Genomic DNA, 22122 nt, shown 5'->3' with positions numbered 1-22122 from the left:
GTAAAAATGAATATGACTTTCTTCTTCGCACTTGCAGTATATAGAATACACAGATTTATTATATTTTCTTTCTTTCAATAAAGTTTATTTTCTAGAATTAACATTCATATTGTTTGCTTAAAGTGCACACATACGCACAAATCACTATTCAATTTAAACGTTCTGCTGTATATTCGAATTATGTAGCTTGCTGTGCGGCTTTTACTACCATAATCAATTACTTCACCTTAAAGCTACAAACACTTTCTTATTACAGCTGCTTCTGCCGTAATGATATTACACATTTACAACCTCAATTGCTCACTTGCAATTCTGTTCCGACTACTACTGTCTGAGTACAATGCAGTGCGGCATTCTCGTACTGATTCAACTTAATAATTGATGCTATCTCCTTTACATACAATATAAAGCTGTGGGGCTTATACTGTGTAAAATTCCCCGAATTGAATCGATATGAATGTTCACCAAATTTTTTGGAATTCGCATTTTTCGCACATATGTACTAACATTTTACGATTTTGGTATTCATTTAAATGAAAATACCAAGAAAATAACCACTTTCACATAAAAACGCTTATGAACACCTTTGAACTGCTCAATATCATATCCCGGTTGAGCCCCCAAATGTAGAAATAAAGCATGTACATATATATGATTCACAAACAAATGTTTATTTACACTTTATTTAAACGTTAAATTCAAAAGAGTGTGTTAAAATATTAAATTAAAGGAATTAATTATATGACTTCATTTAAATGGATTGTTATTAATTCATTACGGAATCAAGAATCCCTTATCTTTGAGCTTCAAACTTAAACTAAACTTAAAACGGTTTTGTTCGTTTTATGGCGATCAGACGCTTCGTCCAGTTCGTTCGGTTGGGTGGCTGTGAGTCATGCAAGTAGGGTTGCAGATAAAGGTAGTCAGTAGGTTTGTCCACTTCGTGTAGTCCTACCGTATGTCCCTCCTACACATATGTATATATGTACACACAAACCCGATCTGTCAACTCACGGATGGGGTTGCCAGAGCGGCGAAGTGTGAACTGTTATACTATAATAGATATAAATCTACATATAATTCATGGATATAAATATAATTCATGAGTCTTAAATATCATAACTGTACATCAAATAGTAATGTATAAACAGCTTCAATGTACATATTTACATATACAGTGGAGTCTGGGTATGGTGAACCCCCGGTATAATGAAAACCTCGATATAGTGAACGCCTAAAAATTTACATTGAGTACTCTAAAGAGTGAACTATCGAGAACTCGAAATAGTGAAAAAAGTTCTGAACGCAACGGCAAGCATAAACTGTCGGGTATTCCCTAAAATTGCTCATTTTATGTCTTTTACTGGAAATGCTGCTGCTATGTAAGTATTTGGTGCCAGTCTTTATATGTCTCTTGTCGGGTGCAAAACGCTTCGAGTGAATTTGCACTGTTTTATGTGTTTTTAAAAGTGTTTATGTGCTAATAAATTAAGTGTTATCATGCCTGTGAAGAAATTCCTTCCATTAAAGCAAAAACTTGAAATTGCTCTAAAAATCGAGAAAGGTGCTAGTGTTTCATCCTTAGCAAAGATTTATGGTGTGGCCAAATCAACAGTTTCGGGAATAAAAAAAATGCTCGTAGTATTATATCCCACCAGGCAGTCGGAGCATCTAAACGGAAGACTCTTATGGATACTGAAGGATCTGGTGATGACAGCGAAGGCGAAGCCATTAAAAGCTTCGATATAGCTATCGCATGGACTGAAGCTAACACCACTGACTATGCTATCATGCTAGTACTGAAAAGTCTACGCGAAACAGCGGTTCAAAAGTCAATTTCCGAACACAAAAAGCAAATATTTATTCGTAAATTCTTTCAGTAATATGTATGTGTTTTTCAAAATATTATTATATTACAAATAATCTGTTTTGTTTACATAAGCAAACATGAATTTAAAGCTAATTAACCAAGTTAAAAAAAAAGATTCAAACTTAATATTGTGAACAACCTGGATACTGTGAACAGGCCTTGCAGAAATTAGTTCACTATATCCAGACTCCACTGTATGTAACTTAGTTACAGTAGTTATAAATAAGGTACATGTTCAAATTCAATATAAAATTCAGGTTTTGGTTTTTAATTAGCTATAAAATACGATGTTGACGCAGTTGGCTGTTGATGACTGCAATAGTCGCTCAGCCAGTGAGTGTTATATTATAAAAGGTTTTAATGAACACTACCAGTGTTATGAAGTTTGTAATAAAGACAGAGTTTTACACGTTAATAGTTTAATATGTTTCGAAGGGCTCCCTATTCATATGTACAAAATTTAAACGGAATTTGTTTTATACGAATAAAGAAGTTTTAATATTGAATTGAAGTACTAAACGACTTTCTCTTTGGAATTGGGTTGCAAAAAAAGTGGTATAAATTTATCAATTGAATATACAATAAAATATCAAACTGATAAGGTAAAAGTACCAAACTAATACCAAAAAATTTGCCAATAGAAAGTATCAATTTAATAAGCACAATGATCAAATTGATACTCAGTTTTGAGAGAAACAAGTTTCAATTCTATACCATACTCTCTGATACTACCAAAAAAGTACTAAAGTGATAGCAACTAGTATCAAATTGAAAAGTTCGAAAATATCACTTTCACAATTTCGAAAATGTCAATAACATAAGATAATTGATGAAAGAAAAAAAAGATAAGCAAAAATTGCACATTGATGCCTAGATGACATCGCCCTGATTATAAGTTTTTTTGAGTGCACAAGTATGGGTTTACGAGTATCATCATTTACAGGCGACTTTGTTTGCATACTGTTGTTTTGTACATACATTTTGGTAGACCCAAAGTGGTGTTTTAATCGAAATGTGTCTCCAACACACTTTTCTTGCTATTCATCACTGCATTATAAATGTTATGTCGGAATCACTCCGATTGCATCAACAGCATTTTCTTACCAATGACAAGAGGTTCTTAGAGCACAGATCTTGATGATCTCTAGCTCACTGATCTTGACGATCTCTAGCTCTTCAAAACTGTAGGCCCGTCCTTGATGGGAGCTGCGACCTATTCGGTTTGCAATTTCTTGCAATTACTTGCGACCTCTTAAGAGTTCTTGCGATTTCATTATGATGCCCTTACTATTTTTTGCGTTTGTTGCAACTTTTTGCGGTTCTTGCATTTCCTAGCAATTTTTTCCGTTTTCCCTTAGTTTTTTACGATTTCTTCTTTAATGGCGGCTCAAAACTTGAACCTCAAACGTACGAACGTACGTGCCCCTGTACTCATGCAATTTCAGAGCTTTTCTCTGTTACGTTAACATGGAACATTTAGGGAACTTTAGAGTTTACTTCGTTTTGTAACTGTAGAGCTTCGTTTTGATATTGACGTCCTTTTATTACCAACTCCTCGTATCCCTTTTTTATCTAAACTAGGTTCTAGAGTGCTCTGACTCGTCCCCCAAAAACGATTTTTATGACACTACATAATACATATGCTTAAAGCAATTAATCTATTTGAGAATTGGGTCCTTAGAGTGCCTTGACTCCCTTGCCTAAATAGACGACCGTTTGATTCTTGAGGACTGGGTTAAACTTTTCCGCATCCTTTGTCTTATCTCAACTGCTTGCTTAAGGCCACTAGAGCTTAACCGGTATCAAATTTGTCATTAAGGTTTACACTATCTACTTACCTATAGAATGGCTAAGCGCATCATAAAATATCCTTGCAACAATTGGATATGCCCACCTGAATAAATAAAATAAAAAAATATTTAATGTCATGTTTGGTTTCACTGGTCTGTAAATAATTGCTTATTATATTAATTTGTTGTTTTCAAGGCCAAGTTTGTTATTTTTGTAAAATGTATATTTTACAAGTTATATTATATTAAATTATTATACATAGAAAACGAGTAAATCCAAAAAAAAAAAAATCAAAGTTCATAGAACTTATGGCCGACTATTTCAAAACCCATGACGGTTGACATCAGCGATCCACACATTGAAGGCTTAACGTTTAACCCATCAGGCCAACAATTCACTTTGCAATTTTCTATTTCTAACTCGTTTTCTACTTTTTGTTGTTTTTGTTCTCTACCACCGTCAATTGAATGCGCCAATCAGGTGCTATTATCTCATTAGACGAGAATTTTTGTTGCAGCCCATATGGATTTTCTTTAAGCTGTTGCTTTTTGTTAGAACTCCAGGTTGCTTTTACCGTAGACTGAAAGTATTTAATTCAAGGTTCGAATCGAGCTCAAGGCCAGAACAATAATTTTTTTCTAATGATAATTATTGTTATTTTTTAATTTTTCTAAATTTGAAAAATTGTATTTTGTTTTTGGAATAGTATCCTTCGAAATTAGCACCCTTCGAAATGGATCTACCTGCGCAGCTATGGCAGGTTGTCTGAAAAATTTTCTACTTACTATTCCAAAAACAAAATACAATTTTTCAAATTTAAAAATTAAAAAATAACAATAATTATCATTAGAAAAAAATTATTGTTCTGGCCTTGAGCTCGATTCGAACCTTGAATGATTTATCAATAGGCCGATAAAAACAAAAACAAAGTATTTAATGTTACATTTGGTTTTACTGGTCTGTAAATAATTAATTATTATATTAATTTCTTGTCTTCAAGACCAAGTTTGTTTTTTTGTGAAATGTATATTTTACAAGTTATATTATATTAAATTATTATGCAGAGCAAACGAGTAAATCAGAAAAAAACAAAGTTCATTGACCGTATAGCCGACTATTTCAAAACCCATGACGGCTTATCATCACCGATCCATACATTGAAGACTTGACGTTTAGCGCACCAGGCCATCAATTCGCTTTGCAAGTTTCTATTAATAACTCGTTTTCTACTGTTTGTTGTTTTTGTTCTTTACCACCGTCAATTGAGTTTGCCAATCAGGTGCTATTATGTCACTAGACGAGGATTTTCGTTGCAGATAATATGGGTTTTCTTTAAGCTCTTGCTTTTTGTAAATAATAATTTATTAGATATATTAATTTATTGTCTTCAAGACCAAGTTTGTTATTTTTGTAAAATGCATATTTTACAAGTTATATTATATTAAATTATTATACAGAGCAAACGAGTAAATCAGAAAAAAACAAAGTTCATTGACCGGCTATACGTTCTATTCAAAATCCATGACGGTTTATCATCAGCGATCCACACATTGAAGGCTTGACATTTAGCGCAACAGAGTTTCTAATTTTGTGTAATTGGTGTAGAGCCCGATAAGGTTCCACTGTAAAATGGGGAAATGGTATCAAAAAGTTTCATAAATTTTTTTTTATTTTTATAAAAGCGGTATTCGTGTATAAATTGCCATGCATCGTGAAATGCAAAAATTTTGCTGGTCAAGAAAAATGCAAAATTTTTCCAAAATAATACCAAAATGTAAGCTTTCGATTTCAAAGTATTTTCGAAAGTATGTACACATGTATTCTGTTTTTAAATACTTTCAGGGCCGTGGAGAGGGGGGGGGGGGGGGGGGGGAGGGCAGCCAGGGCAATTGCCCTGGGGCCCGGCAAGGCAAAGCAGTATTGACAGTACTCTAACTAGGATTTCATTGATGCATACATATTTTGTTGCTACAAAAAATTGTTTTAAAATTGAAAATCACTTAACTAAAATCATAACCATCAGATCAAATACTATAGGGCATAGTCATAGTCGAAATAAAATGTGATTTTAATTTAGATAAACGTTTTTGACACAATTTTATAAGCGCTATCTGTCAAAAATGCTTCAACTAACTTAAAATCACATTTTATTTCGACTGCCCAGCGTCTTAAGTGGTCGCCATTTTTTACGTTCTTTTGGACTGATTGATTGGTAACATGACAAAACGTTTCGAAGCAGTAAATGACATTGCGATGAAATTTAGTTTTTTGTGGAAGTATCAGGATCTGACGGAAGAAGAGCTCAGGGAAAAGGCAGCGGAATTCTGCAAGATTTATGGTATCGATATTTCTACGGATCTAATAGATGAAATCATTCATCTCAAATCCATCCACTTAGCAAATTTGGGATATGATTCGCTGCCACGGTATTGGTATTAACAATGAGAATATTTTAATTGTGAGAAAAAAGAAGTAAGATAATTAGGCACGTCAATTCCAACTAAACCCTCCAGGAGTATCCCCCTCATTCCCATATAAAAAAGAATGGAGATGAGGAAAAACTCCCCGGGAGAAATTATTTAGAATTGGGTGATAGTGTAATTCTAAACTAACTCTGCAATTTTTCGATGTTGTCCTTGGAGACAGATTTTAGCAACTCTGGAGGGTTTCCGCAGTTGTTTAGAAGATGTTTCGGTGTTAGAGGTGCCGTTGTGCAGTATGGGCAGGGGATCGGCCTCATTCCGTTAAGTTATGTCGCTTGTAAAAGTATTTGATGAGTAAACGACCCTAGTGGCAGTGAAATTGAGTTCGGCGTATTGGTGTTGAAATGTGTGTTCGGCCGGGGTGCGTCTGCTCCTGAGTCGGTGGGCGCACCGGGGTCGATCTCAGTGGGAATATGGCGAGTTGAAGAAAGAAATAGACAAATAGGCGAGAATTTCTCGTTATAATAATATGTTTTATTGAATAGAAGTAAAATATTTTTGTGACAATATTACCTGACTGTATTGTAGAAACACGGCAGAGATCGCTGGCGGCAGATGCGTATGGTACGGCTGTTGAAATCCAAGAGGTCGGTTGTATAGCAAGCTACAACCGTTTACCCGCAAAATCCTCCATTTTGGAGGGGAAAGGCACCCACACATCAACCCCGACATGCATATGCATGGGTGCTGACAAAAAGCACACATACACGTGCATGTACATGCATGAGGGTGATGGTGGTTATAAATTAAGTCGAGTATCGAGTATCGATTTGCAGAGTTGCATTGGGGGGATCGCAATCAGATGCGGAAAAGTTGGGCATCCTGCCTAAATATGCCGGCCCCCTTGCGATACACAACATCGTTTTCCGCCAATGACCTCCGCTGAAACGAGAAAAATGAATATAAGACTTACAAACTAAACTTAATCTAAATGAGGAGTTCGTCTGCGACGCAAAATGGCCGGGAACCCTTTTCGACTTGCTTAGCATGCAACCTGAGCTAAGATGAAAAAATTTGCGGTTATGAACAGTTAGAAGTGAATATTTCTTGCCATTGATTTATACGTAACTCTAATATATATAGAAGTTCAGAACGTGATATATGTCTAATCGATGGCCAATAAGGCTGGACGAAGATGCCGAGGTCTCCGTTCCAGAATGGCACCATTTTTTTTGTTATTCTTTGTTTTCTTGTTTGTTCCGGATGGAGAGGCCGAGGTCTCCGTTCCAGACTTGCGGTTTTTTTTTTTTTTGGTTGGACGAAGAGGCAGAGGTCTCCGTACCAGACTCGAGGGTTTGAAGTTTTTCTGGGCTGGACGAGGAGGCCGAGGTCTCCGTTCCAGCGTCTAACTTGTCGTATCGCTCTCCAGGCAACTGTGGCATTTTATGTATGTACCGTGGCGAGCGGCCGTGAGGTTGGTTGGGTAAAGCGGAGGTGTTTTATTACAAACCGTATGTTAGAATAGATAAATTAAGTACATATGTGAAGCATATTATCAAATACAATTTTTACCAAGCAGAGATGCGTTATTTACGTTCACCTGGCATAAATTTGCAGATTGGCGATGCGTTCTCCGCGACCCGTTCTATCTGCACGTATCATTCTGAGATTGCATGCAACACTGTCGTGTATTTATTGGTTAGCTGACAGCTAATATGGTGAGTTTTTGGCGTGCAAATATATATATATATATATATATACATATATGTATTTGCTTGCCCTTGAAAAAAACTAGGTCACTGGGGCAGTAGCACACTAAGCCGGTAGAAACAGTTGACTTTTTCCAATTTCGGGATTATGTCGTGTCGGTATTCTTTTATTTCGGGACACGGATTTTTTTTGTACCGAGCCCTTATAATGACTGTTTGTGATGTTTGTTGTTGAAAAACAACAAGTCCTGCTCCCCAGCCAGAAAACAGTGCCCAAAAAACGGAAAGGGTAAAAAAAACAACAAAAAAAAATTTCTTTGTAAAAAAAATTTTTAATTTTTTGTGCAAGGAGAGGTTTGTTTTTGTTTTGTTTTCCTTTTTTTTCTAATTCCTTTGTTGTGTATGACTGGTTGGTACTGCATTCGATGCCCACATGAGTAAAGAATAGAAAAACACGTCAGTCCCGATTGTGATGTTTTGCGGTTTTCGGTACTGATTTTGTCTATTTATCGGTATCCGCCCTTAGTTTGACAGCACTAATGCGGCTGCCGTTGTTATGTTGCGGGTTGCCATCCAGTTGTTTTCCCGAAACAGGAATTTTCCAGGATACATTAATGTAGGATTGTGGTGGATAAATTAGCCCCACCACTTTGTTATTTGCAAAAGGATTTTCATGCTGGTAAAACGTAAGTAAGGCAAATTCCTACCGGATTTTTAGTAATTTTTTTTTTTTTTAATTAGTTTTTTAGTTTCATAATGCAACAAATTCTGATCAATTTGGAGTGTGGGGATGCGCAGCCCATTCAGTTGATTGCGGATATGCGCTATATGGAGCGACGGAAGGGTTCCTACGAATGCCATGTGCCGGATGAGCCTTTGGCGCACGAGGTGAAAAGGGTGCTGCTGGCCATGGATCGGGAAGTGCTGCGGGCCCAGCGGAAGCCCATTGTTGTGCGGGTACGTGGGAGGGCTACAGCTTGGTACGCGCGCTTCTATCGTGGGTGTGAGGGTCAGCTGTGGATTCGTCGGATACCCCAGGATCCGCCGTTTCAAAGGCCGTTTAGGTGCCGCGTGTGCCGGCGGGCACTAAGTTGCTTTGCGGCTCTCGTTGCCCATTTAAATCGCCATCTGGGCTTTTCGCCGTATCGGTGCGGGGACTGTCGGAAGAGGTATGCGTCGTCGGCTGCGTTGTCCCTGCACCAAAAGCGGATGCATTAGCGGGGTGACGCTTATTTTGATTTTATTGAGGATTTAAGATTTGAATTTCTTTAGTTTTGTATCCATGAATGGGATGGCTAAGTTGTGTTATTTGTAGAATAAATTTTAATGGTTCACAAATACGGTCGATCTTCTTATTTGGATCGTGGTCTTCCTGGGTAAAGGAAAATTGAGTGTCTGAACCTTGACAGAGGCGTTGTGAAATGGACCATTTGGTGGTTGCGTTAGGTAACATGGCAACTCTGCCGTTTCTATTTTTTTTTGTATATAAGGGCGCATACATACATATGTACATACGTTGGTTACAAACTGCAAACGGCAAGAGGAAACAAATGAACATTCATACACACCCGTGTATAGAATGTGGAATTCCATTAAATTGAAAGAAGCAGTAAATAAATCTAATGATTTTTTTCCTCGCTCTTTCAATTCTTTTTACTACGGCGATTCAAGTACGACGCATGGAATTGAGGAAAATGGTAAGTAAATTTTACGACTTGGTAATTGAATATCTTCTTTTATCGCATATTAATACTCCTTTGTTTCATATTAATAATTAATATTCTTTTATGTTCAGGTGGCTGGTGGTGGAGATCCAGGAGATGGAGCAGATGGGTGTTTATGTGTCGTTTTCCCTTTTTTTGTTTTCTAGGTTACCGGCGTCGCAAAAGAGGTGCTCCAACTGCGGCGTTGGCCGTGCCGTCAGTTGTCACCTTGTTTACGATGCCCATTTATGCATTTGTATTAATGGATTTTCTTTCCTTTTTCTTTGCAGGTTTTGGTCCCAAAAAAATCCATCACGGCCGCATTTTGATCACTATCCTTTTGAAACGCTATCACTGGCAATAAAAATCGTGTGCACAACAGAGCCAGCAGCAAGTTAGTTCCTTTGAAGGGGCATTATTTCCTGTTTTCCAGGGCATATTGCAACAGGACATATTGGAATTTAGGCCTTATGTTTTTCAAATGCTTTCGCTATTGTTAGAAATACGCAAGGGCAGCGGCAATTCTTCCTTGCCCGAATGCAAAGTGTGGCGTCACCCTTTGAACTTATATCGTGGAGCTGAATCTCAACGAATTTTTCTTTTCTTCAACGCTCCCAGTGGCATCCACAACGTTACGCGCCATACGGACGCAAAAACTTCATGGATGTGAAGTTATGCAATATTTGCACCAAAATGCGGAACATGGTGATAGAAAAATACGGGCAGCCGTGAAAGCGTTACAATTGGCTGTTAATGTAGTGTTCTTTAAACAGCTAACACATTGGATACTGTACGCTAAAATAATTGATACTTTTGGCGAATTCTTCATTCAGTGCTCAGAAGTTCATGGTAACAGTGCGGCCAAAAGTGATACCAGCAAATGTGCGAGCACTGAAATTGGCAAACATGCCAGAACGATAACTACACTTTCAAAAGTGGCGAGCACTTATGCAGATATTTGGCGTTATGAAATCTGTTATGATCTTTTACCACATTACCTGCCAGCTGCCTGGGCCGAAAAGGTAGACAATACTTATATTTAAAGCTGATGCTTATAAGCACAAGAATCTCACACAAACATGGAGCAAAACAACTGATTTGGAGGATGAAAGTTCGTTGAGCAATGGAAAGGAGCAAATCTATTTTGGTAAAATATAAATGCTGCAAAATGACGAGGAATTAAATGTACAGCATTATGAAAGTATTGTGAACGAAATAAAAAACGTATGTAACAACACGTTTATCTGAGATTGCTATAAACCAGGCTGATTTGGTGCAACAATTAAAATTGATGAAAGAATTTTTTCTCCTCGGTCGTGGCGAATTATATTTGGAGTTTTTGCGCCTGACCTACATTATTGGCAAAGATAAATATAATAAAAATAAAGTACATGACTTTTTTAAAGCTTTCGAATCAGCAGCCCATGGCGTTGGAGTGTCGAATGATTTGGAACGTTTCTCATTGAGTATTGCTAAACCGCTTATGCGAGGTACTAACGCCAAAGAATTGGAACATGACTACTTGCAGTATATGCAATTAAGTTATAAAATCAATTGGCCACTCCATTTATTATTTTCCCCAAATTTAATAGAGCACTATAACATATTATTTCGATTTTTGCTCTTGATAAAAAAGACTCAATTTGATTTGCATATGATATGGATCAATAATATACGTCGTTCAAAGACGAATACACCTGGAAGCACGAAACTGACAAATTTCTTAAATCAACTAATGTTTTTCATTGACAACTTGCAGTATTATACACAAGTCGATGTATTAGAAAGTCAATTTAGTATACTATTGAATACAATACTCAATAAAGCAGATTTTGAGGAAATACAGAAGGCACATAGCATATTTTTGGCCAATATACTTTCAGTTTGTTTTCTACTAACAAATGAAGAAACAATGAAGCTCTATTAAATCAATTTATTATCTCGCAGTCGAATAATCCAATTTATAATATTTTAATTGATGTTTTCAATTTATGCGATAACCTTGGCATGATTTTGGGGCAGGAATTACCTGTATCTAAAATTAAGGATAGTGTTGAAATGCCAGGGTAGACCTGTAGCTGGAATATATTGGTGGTGGTATGCCATCTGGTAGTATGTCAGGTTCAATGTCTGGCCTGGGCTATCAAGGTACACCGAATCCACAATTGTTGTATGGTGCTGCTGGTTAGTCAGGCAGTGCAAATGTTTCACCACACATGCCACAGTCCCAACAAATGCCACCAGCACATAACTACGTTGGTATACACAAGTTCAGGACAATTGCCGGGCAATATTGCCGCAGCGTCTGCACAGGATTCATGAAATCAAAAATGTGGTTTCTCAACCAACTTCATTAACAGGAGCTCATTGGAAGAATAATTGTCATCTAAAATATCGCCGGTAAAAGCTCCAACCAACCCCTCCATAGTGGAAAACGTTTTATATGTGGTTTGAGCTTTCATAGATGATATAAACGTATTTACATAAATGACGATGTGCGATGGAAAACTTCATATTTCCTTTTCAATAAATTTAGGTGTCATTAGCTTCCCGGTAAAATACGTGAAGCTTATATGCCTCCACAATTCCTTGCGGACGTTACGAAACCAATGAAAATTGATGAGATCATGGATCCGAAAGTACCCAATTTATCTGGTGGTGCACTGTAACGAGTTACACATCCATTCACGAAACGCAGCTATTAGTCAATGAACAAAGAGAGGGTGAGTTTAATTCAATTACTAGAGGTTTGTTCTTCGATGAGCAATCTGGACGGGTTACTTGTACGAAGTAGGGAAACGGGGAATAATTCAATCCCCTTCAGTGAAATGGTAGTAGACAAGTATCTTTGGTAGTTAAAAATTTAATGGGCCGAACGACCAGGTAGTATATTAGTAGTGATAATAAATTTTTAAATGCCAAAGGTTTTGGGGAAATAATTAAAGTTTCTACTAAATATTTCGTGAATTGATAAAGTCATATTGGTTTTGTCAGTCTTTCAGAAATTGTTTTAAGAATACCGTACGTTAGAATTTTATACGAAAATACACTATCTCAAAATTTGTTTCGAAAACTTCCTATCTCAGCATAAGTTCAATGCATTTTGACATAAAAGGAGTTAAGTTAATGAAAAGCATTCTGAGATACGGCGTTCCTCAATCCAGTTCTGAAATAGGACGTTTTTGTGCTACTCCTGCAATGGGAATTTTTTTTGAAAAATATTTTGTGATAGGGCGATACTCTACGCAGCAGCCGCAATGAACTGACAAAAAAATATAAAGGAAAATGACTTATTGCCTTAAACTCTATATTCCGACCCTAACTTGGACAGAAGAGTCCAAATTTTGTAAGCTCCTGCTAAACAAGGAGTATCCACCCGTTTATGCAGAAATTTCGGAAAGCTTTTGTCCTTTTAAGTCTTCATGGAAGTGGTACAGGTGAACCGTTAATTTCCAAATATAACCTATTCTCCAAACTCTTAAATGGAGACGAAGGTTCCGAACAATCATTTAACATACTCAATGAGTGCGGTGAGTGAGTACGGTATCTCCACTAGTTACCAATGATATATATTTTTTTGCTTTACGTGACTCATTTACTAGTCGGGGTTTTTTGACGTTGAACGATGAATTTTGATTTGGGTTAGGTCCACGAGTCCACGATTCCATGGTTTCCGCAAAGTTCTGCAAACCGAGGTTAATATGGTTAACCCATATTTAGAATATGGCCGTCCCTATTCATTAAGTAAAATATTATGTTGGCCTCGTGCTTTTGGCTGAGTGCATTTATGTTCTCTGGCAGACAGTGGATCTGCGCTAGAGTTCTGATGTCCTCGTTCGGGGCGAGTGAATGTGGGTTGACTTTGGGAAATTTAAAATATACAAAGGGCCAAAGCCCTTAGATTCTGTGGCAGATCGGTTCGCCCTTCTAGGCTTTTATGATGTCCTCGTTATGGGATAACGAGTGAATGGGAGGGTTTCTGGTGTCCTCGCTCGGGGGAGTGAGTGAATTTGGGTGTTTTCTGGTGTCCTCGCTCTGGGGAGTGAGTGAATTTGGGTGTTTTCTGGTGTCCTCGCTCTGGGTGAGCGAGTGACTTGTGGGATGGTTTCTTCAAGGGGCCCGCGGTTAGTGTTATTATGAAGCCTAAGTTTTGCCTTTTGGTTTTGCGAGCTTTTGATAAGCTCTCATGCGTCCTCGTGCCTCTCGCTCCCTTTCCCCATTGCCCACCAGTAGCAAGGTGTAGGATTCCCTCCGGTAGAGTCGACACGAGACCGGGGGTAGAGAACAAAAAAGGAAGATGTAGGATCGCCTTCCGGTAGACTCGCACCATCACGAGACTGGGGGCTTGATTATATTTAGGGCCTAGGGAGAGACACAAGCTTAGGGATAGCGGGGCATCACGGCGCGTGGTTGAACGCGTCTTTATGTCCCGCGCTCCCTTTCCCCATTGCCATTGCGTAGTACGTTTTGGATTCCCCTCCGGTAGACTCGCACCATCACGAGACCGGGGGGTTGATTATAATATATGGCTCGGGAGAAACGCAGGCTTAGGGATAGAGAGACACGAAGACGCGGGTTCCTTAATATGTTTTCTATGCTATCACCAACCGTGGGCCTCTGATTTTAGGTAGTCGGGGGAAATAGAATTTTGGTTTTTGGGGTTTTGTAAGGCGGAATTTGGCCCCTTACATTTAATCCTCCTTGTCGTGGGACGGAAGGAGTACCAATTTCGTAATTGGTCTAGTTATTTTTCCCTTGGTTGTATGAACGTCAACAACACGCACACAGTTATCAGAGCCTGGGTGTGTATTGACGATTCTCCCCATTCTCCACTCGTTGGGTTGGAGGTTGTCCTCTTTGATAACAACTAGGTCTCCGGGTGTTAGATTAGATTGTGGATGTTTCCACTTGTATCGTTTCTGGCTCTCGGTGAGATATTCGGTTTTCCATCGCTTGCAGAAAGTGTGATGGATGGCTTTGAGTTTCTGCCACCGATTGACCATCGAGGCAGGGCTCTCACTAGCATCCGGCTCTGGCGGAGCCAGTAGATGGCTTCCAGTGAGGAAATGGCCTAGGGAGAGCGGCTCTAGGTCCGTTGGATCATTGGATGCCGGGCTGAGCGGCCGCGAGTTCAGGCATGCCTCGATGCGGCACAAGAGTGTATGGAATTCCTCGAAGGTGAATTTGTGTGGTGAGGCTATCTTTTTGAAGTGGCTTTTGAAGCTTTTCACTCCAGCCTCCCACAGCTCTCCCATACGGGGAGCGCCTGCAGGGATGAAATGCCACGTGAGTGACTGGTGGTTGTATTTTGAGACAGCATTGTCTCAGGCTTGTGAAATGAAAGTTTTGAAATCCGATCGTAGGGATCGTGAAGCTCCGACAAAGTTTTTACCGTTGTCGGAGTACACGTTTTTGGGACATCCGCGTCTAGATATAAAACGGGCAAAGGCCGCTAGAAATGATGGTGCGCTGAGGTCAGTAGTGGCCTCCAGATGAATTGCTCGTGTGGCAAAACACACGAAAAGGCAAACATAGCCTTTGGATAGGCGACACCCCCTGCCGCGGTAACTTTTGATATCAAAGGATCCGGCGAAGTCGACTCCAGTATTCGTGAATGCACGGCTGAATGTCGTGCGTTCGCGAGGAGAATACCCATAAGTTGGGTCTGAGCACGCTTTCGGTGTATAGTGCAAATTTTTCAATTGTGAATTGTTGCCCTAATAATGGTTTTTACATTAGGTATTCAGTACTGGGTACGTGTCAGACGTAACATGAGTTGGTTTTCCCCATGCAGACTTTGTTGATGAAACATTAGGACTGTCAGACGAGATAACCTGCAGTTGTATGGGAGGAGGATTGGGTGGCGTTCATTAAAAGCTAATTCCTTTGACGCCCCGAGTCACCCTCCTACCCGAATGATGGCATGTTGGTCTAGGTAGGGATTAAGTGAGAGTATTGCACTTTCCCTGCAATTGGTTTTCCGGCCTTTAGACCATTATATTCGGAACTATAATGTTGTTTCTGATAGATTTTAATTAAAAGCCGTGGCCTTGACTTCGTCAGGGGAGATTAGGTGCGACATGGCATGGAATGCATTTTTTGTTTCGGGGTGAATCCTTCGGTAGAACCTCATAACGTATGAGAGCACCCGTAAAGCCCTAGGTAGGTCTAAAAATCGTTGGAGAGCATCGGTAGTATTTACTGTTGTTGTTGCGCAGGTCTTGGCCCTCTTTTCCTCTACGGAGGTGATGTAGTCACTTTCTTGTGCTGGCCATTGGGAAGTGTCTTCTTGCAGCCAGGAAGGTCCCTGCCACCACAGCGAATTGTTGACCAATTCAGACGCAGGTAATCCTCTGCTACCTAAATCTGCTAGGTTTGATTCTGAATTTACGTGCAACCAGTCCTTATTTACGACCATGTCGGTCCGATGTGCGACGAAAGTGGACCAGGAACAAGGCGGTTTCCTTATCCATGCGAGGACAATAGTTGAATCCGTCCAAAAGTGCACTTTCACTGGTCCCAACTTCAGGTTGCTGAAAATTGATTCGGTGATTTCCGCTAACAGCACGGCTCCGCAAAGTTCCAACCGTGGAACAGAAAGAGTTTTCACTGGGGCTACTCGGGTTTTTGCTAGAAGCAGGTTTGTCCACATCCCATTATCCGTTTTCGCGCGCATGTAAACGGCTGCTGCATAAGCCTTCTCGGATGCGTCACAAAATCCATGGATCTCGATGTCGGTTCCTGGTGAAAAGTTGACCCATCTAGGTATCCTGATTTTATCGATTTCATGGTATTGGTCGGTGAAGGTTTTCCATCGTTCCAGCGTACTGGTAGATACTGGTTCGTCCCAAGCGGTGCCTTCCAACCAAATACTCTGCATGAGTATTTTTGCCACAATGACCATTGGTGCCAGCCACCCTAATGGATCGAAAAGTTTGGCGATTGCTGATAGTATCGCTCTCTTTGTAATGTTTTCCGGGTTGTCCAGCGTCCCTGCTTTAAAATAAAATAAATCGGAGAGGGCATTCCATCGAATTCCTAATGCTTTAACTGAACTGGTATCTTCGAAGGCCGGGAAGTTTTCATTGAGCAGGTCTGCTATGGGGATGTCCCTCAGAATGTCCTCTGAATTGGATGTCCATTTGCGAAGTGGAAAGCCCGCGGAGTGTAGGACTTGACGAATTTCATCTCTGGCTTTAATGGTCGATGTGATCGTATGTCCCCCCGCTAACACCTCATCTACATACATGTATTCTCGCAGTATGCTAACCGCTGTATGGTGTGAATTTGATACGTCGTCTGCCAGTTGTAGGAGCGTTCTTATCGCGAGATATGGAGCGCAGTTCACTCCGAAGGTTGGCATATCCGATTCCAGGAGCAACCTTTATTCTAGATACAGATGCGAGTGGATATGCTATAGGAGGCGTTTTATGTAGTTTATGTAGTTTGGAATGCAAGCACTGTTCAAAGGCCAAGGCTAAAGAAGACATTATAGATGTCCGGCTAATTACTATAACATGTACAGATGAATGGGACAAGGAACAACTAAGGAAGTGTCAGCTAGAAGATACTAATCTGTCACATGTTATGCAAGGGCTCGAATGAAACAAAAGACCAAACAGAGAAGAGATGTCAGCAGATAGTCCCATTGCAAAGTCATATTCAGCACAGTGAACAGTTTTGAATTGATATCCGGTTGCTTGAATCGAGTATGGGAGAGTGAGGATGGTCAATGCAAGAAGATGATAGTTGTTCCCAGAAAGAGGATTCCTGACGTGCTCAACTCATGGAATCACAAAGACGCTCGAGAAGATTAAACAGAGATTCTATTGGGTTGGTTGCCGTCAGTCGGTCACTGAGTGGATTGCGAACTGCGAGGTTTGCAGCAGAGCGAAAGGGCACAAAACCCGAAGTCATGGCCAGATGAAGCAATATAACTCAGGTGCGCCATTTGAAAGGATCGCTATGGATGTCGCAGGTCCATTTCCTACTAGCAACTACAGAAACAAATATGTACTGATGGTTATGGATTATTTCAGCAAATGGCCAGAGGTATACCCAATCCCAAATCAAAAATCGGAAACAGTAGCAGAAGTGTTTATAAACAATTTGGTTGCAAGGTATGGTGTACCAATGGAGTTATCATTCTGACCAAGGCATGAATTTCGAATCAGCTGTGTTCCGGGAAATGTGTAAATCATTGGGCATTCGAAAAACACGGACAACAGCATTGCATTCTCAGTCCGATGGTATGGTGGAACGATTCAATAGGACATTTAAGAAACATTTAAGGAAAGTATTAGAAAGTACCATAAGGTGTGGGATACACATATATCATTATTCTTGATGGCTTACCGATCGGCAGTGTATGAGACAACGGGCCAAACTCCCACAAGGGTAATTTTTGGCAATGACCTTCGTCTGCCAGCTGATTTGAAGTTTGGGATAGATGCCGATGCAGAGAGAAATGTCAAGAAATCCACTGGTGTGGTGGAAGAAGAACTGAGAGAGATACTCGATCTTGTAAGGCAACGATCAAAGATTATGGGTGACAAGATGAAAGCGAGGTTCGATAAAGCAATTAATGCGGAAGGGTTTCAGGGAGGAGATTTGGTGCTGTTATACATCCCACAACGAAGAAAAGGTTTGTCCCCGAAATTGCAGTGTAATTGGGAAGGCCCATACAAAGTTGTAAAACGGATCAACGATGTAATGTACCGCAGAGAAACCATTGGCAAACCACGAACCAAAATGAAAGTGGTGCATTTGGAAAGGCTGGCAGCGTTAAGATCGAGAAATTTGTCTGATCGGAACGATCAGACTTAGGTGGAGGGCAGTGTGACGAATATTAGCAACACTAAGGGATACTATCATCTCTAAGCCGATGCTAAGAGTGACTTATATGCATATCCATAAATCAATCGTTATTTATCTACATAAACGAATCAATCATTATGTCTATACATATGTACGTACAAGCAGCGGAGAAGCAACGCACAAACACATGCAGATATCTTGTCTGAGATGCTCCCAAAAGTAGGCAATTGTAATTGTGGAAGTGTCGCTCACAAATACACGCGCATATGAGGAGCTATACACGTGCATCTGTAGTTATAATTATGTGGCAGTAACTAAGTAAATTCTGGAAGCGCCTAGAAGATGCAACGAGGAAACCACAGAGTACAAAAGCACCAAGAGTAGAGGCGCGAGAATCAGTTTCAATTAAGCACGCTATCTGTCGAGCAATAGAAGTGTTATTTTGAAAGTACTTTAATAAAGGCCATTTTGCATTATTAAATATTGGAGTTATTTATTCAACAGTTTAGTGATTCGTACTTACTAAATATTTACAATACTAAATATTTCATTTTGAATGAATGAATGATAAAATGAATTATACTGCATATTAATTTTTCCTAAAATTTTCAATAAATATTTTGAAATTTTCATTAAGATTTTTAAAAACCTATCGAATTATCAAGTATTTTCGAAAACGTTTTCGAAATTGATAGATATTGACATTATTGAAAGCCCCGGCAATGTCCAAGAAGACTCCTAGAGCATACTCCTTATATTCCAGGGATTTCTCTATGCTTATTACCACCCTATGCAATGCGGTGTCTACCGACTTACCTTTGGTGTACGCATGCTCTGTTGTGGAGAGCAGCTTTTCATCCACGTTGGACTTTACGTACACATCTATCAGCCTCTCAAACGTTTTGAGCAGAAATGATGTTAAGCTAATGGGTCTATAGTCTTTGGGATACACGTGACCGATCTTCCCCGCCTTTGGTAGGAAAGCTACACGAGCAGTTCTCCAAGAGTGCGGTACATGATTCAGTCTTATGCACAAATCGAATATTATTTTAGGCCATTCCATGACCGCCCTACTTGAGACTTGTAGCATGGCCGGGAATATACCATTTGGGACCGGCGATTTAAACTTAGAAAACGTCTTCACTGCCCACTCGATCTTGGTATCGGTCACCAAGCCCGGCACTACTAGCTCCGTGATCGAAGTGTCAGTGATGTCTGCTGGCTCTTCTAAACCGTCTCCCGATGGGAAATGTGTACCGAGAAGCACCTCAAGGGATTCCTCACTATTACGTTACCATTCCCCGTTTTCTTTCTTTATTAGTCCCTGGACTATGTTTCCCTTTTCTAGGACTTTTTTCAACCGTGCTGTTTCGCTGGAGCACTCTATGTCCGTACAGAAGCTTTTCCATGAGTTTCTCTTCGCCCTGGTAATTTCACGCTTGTAGATCCTCAGTAGATCCCTGTACTCGTCCCGACACGCTTCGGTTTCAGCGGTCTTTGCGAGCTTAAACATTTCTTTTACCTGTCTTTTTAGAAGACTCAGCTCATTGCTCCACCATGGCGGCTTTGCTTTTCCTCTGAATCTTCTTATAGGGAAAGCTTTGTTATACGCAGTCATAAGCGTCCTTGTTAGGAATTCATACGACTTCTCCAGTTCCTCTACATTAGCAACCTCTTTGGGTTGCCCCAGTTTTGTTTCTACATGTTTCTGGAATTTAGTCCAGTTCGTTGACCTAGGGTTTCTAAATATTCCACCCTTCTCTACCCTCTTTAGAGGGATGCTGAAGCTGATATACGTATGGTCGGAGAAGGATGGTCTATCAAGAACCATCCAATCATACCTTGATATATCACGCTCGGAGCTCAATGTAATATCCAGAATATTGCTGGATGTTGGACCAATGTATGTAGGGACATTTCTCTCATTTTACTGTGTTGGAGGTTTATCCGTAGGACTCGGGGCACCATTGGGCTGTTTGTCCCCCTCCAGCACCTTCGTCTTGACTTCGTCGTCCTCCCTTGCCCTTTTGGTTTAGAGTATTCGAGGCCCCCTTCAGCCTCTCGTGACTGTTGTGCCGGGTGTTCCTCTGTGCGAGTCACAGCAACATTTAGCGGTTGGTCCGTGGTGACGTCGGGGACCTCCACCTGTCGTTTTGCCATTAGGCTTTTGAGGTCCTTTCGACTTCGCCCACCTCTAGCGTGTTAGGGTTTTTATCCTCGGGACTTCTTTTCCTGAGTCGCATGTAAATTTTGCCAGTGCCAAAGGACATTTTGCCAAGCTGCGTGTACAAAATATCCTTCGCCTGCTTGTTTATTTGGAAGATGTAGAACTGACCATCCTCGGTAGGCCGAGATACAGTAAGTACCTTCCTTCCTTGCTATGATAATAAAGTAATCCTTTTTTTAAATACCTAATAACATTTAGTTCATGTGAATTTAAATATGCCTGCGGTTTTTCCCCTAAGCTCGCTTATTTTAACAAAAGAGGTTATATTCAATTTTGAAAAAAAAACTTTATTTAACCGTTATTTTAAATAATTAGTACTCAAATATCAAATTAATGTTTTTTTTTTTGGATCGAACCTGATGTCTGGAGCTCGGGGTTATCAAATCTCATTTTTGTCACTTTTGCGAATTGGACGGTTTTGCATTTGGTCGATAGGTGGTTTTGCAAAACATCGACGATCTATAAATGTGATAAGAATGAGTAACCTCAGTACAAATAGAAGAAAATTATTTAACATTATCTCTACTAAATTTAAAGACTAATATAACAACGTAAATAAATATTTATAATAAATGAGAATGTGTGTGTTTGTTTCTAAATTGAGGAAGACCGTTTATTGGCTGGGTACATAACAAGGCTAAATTTTATTTCGGAAAAAAGCACTATGCCACCTTATGTGGAAAAATATAGTTTTGAATAGTCATTAGATTAGTTAATAAAGGATTTTCCGTACAAATTTCCAATTATAAGAATTTTATTAGCCATGCAGGCCCTCTTGAGAAATAGGTGGCACCTTACGAAAACGCTAATGTTGTTATTTTTTAGCTCCTGTTGGCAGTGAAGTTCAATACTTGGTACATATAGAGAGGTGGCAACAAATAGGAGATTTGTATTAAGACTAAATGAGAGTTAAACTCTAAAACATATCAGTAAAAAGACGAAAACATGTTTTTTAAAAAGGGAGACAACTCAATCAAACTTAATACAAAAGCTATAGGATAAAAGGGCATTTCACTGCACTTAAATTTTTCCTACTCTAGTTTGCGGTAATGTTTTAAAGCTTCACTTTTAATATAGCTCTCATTTTTGCTGACAGCCGGTCATATAAAAATTTGGTACAATAAAAAGCTTAGCTATGTCCACATTGAAGGGCGAAATAAAATTTTAAGGTACGTTTGCGGATTTCACACAGATCGCATTGGCCTTTCTAGTAAGTATTCTGCTAGTTCCTCTCTCAAACTAAATGCTTCATTTGTTGATCGATTGGAATGAGAAATTAGAATGGATGTCATTCTTGTTGAAAGTTGTCCACTTTCATCACTGCTGGCTCTGTTCGGATCGAAGTATCCACTACTTCAGACAAGCATTAAGTAATTGTGCAAGACTATAATTGCTAAAACAATTTTGTCCACATTTTCTGGAGCAGCGTGAGCGTTGTATGAAGAACTCTCCATCTATTTGCTTATATACCAAAGGTGTTTTCAATGTTCACTCGGACGGAGGATAACCTTTTGTTATAATTTCGTTTGGCGTGTGACAAATTTCGACCAGGGTAAGGGCGCATGAGATTAGACTTCAGAGG

At 39.6% G+C, this 22122-nt stretch overlaps 1 protein-coding gene and 1 pseudogene across 8 annotated transcripts in view; one reads left to right on the top strand and one right to left on the bottom strand.

Annotated features, from left to right (window-relative positions):
* The window catches only part of Nepl16 (Neprilysin-like 16), a 2088045-nt gene that overhangs the window by 631408 nt on the left and 1434515 nt on the right, over positions 1 to 22122 (bottom strand). For all 8 annotated transcript variants that reach the window (XR_010948731.1, XR_010948732.1, XM_067760064.1 and 5 more), the window contains one exon: positions 3709 to 3764. Coding sequence is in view for 6 of the 8 variants with exons in the window: in XM_067760064.1 (XP_067616165.1) it covers positions 3709 to 3764 (56 nt within the window). In the remaining 2 variants the exon portion in view is untranslated. The remainder of the gene's footprint in view (positions 1 to 3708; positions 3765 to 22122) is intronic.
* LOC137238756 (gamma-tubulin complex component 4 homolog) lies at positions 8550 to 11566 on the top strand (annotated as a pseudogene).

This window comes from Eurosta solidaginis, chromosome 1 (genome assembly GCF_040869045.1).
Source record: "Eurosta solidaginis isolate ZX-2024a chromosome 1, ASM4086904v1, whole genome shotgun sequence".
Lineage (NCBI taxonomy): Eukaryota > Metazoa > Arthropoda > Insecta > Diptera > Tephritidae > Eurosta > Eurosta solidaginis.
The sequence above is the reverse complement of the archived record's forward strand: the minus strand, read 5'-3'. Positions and strand labels throughout refer to the sequence as shown.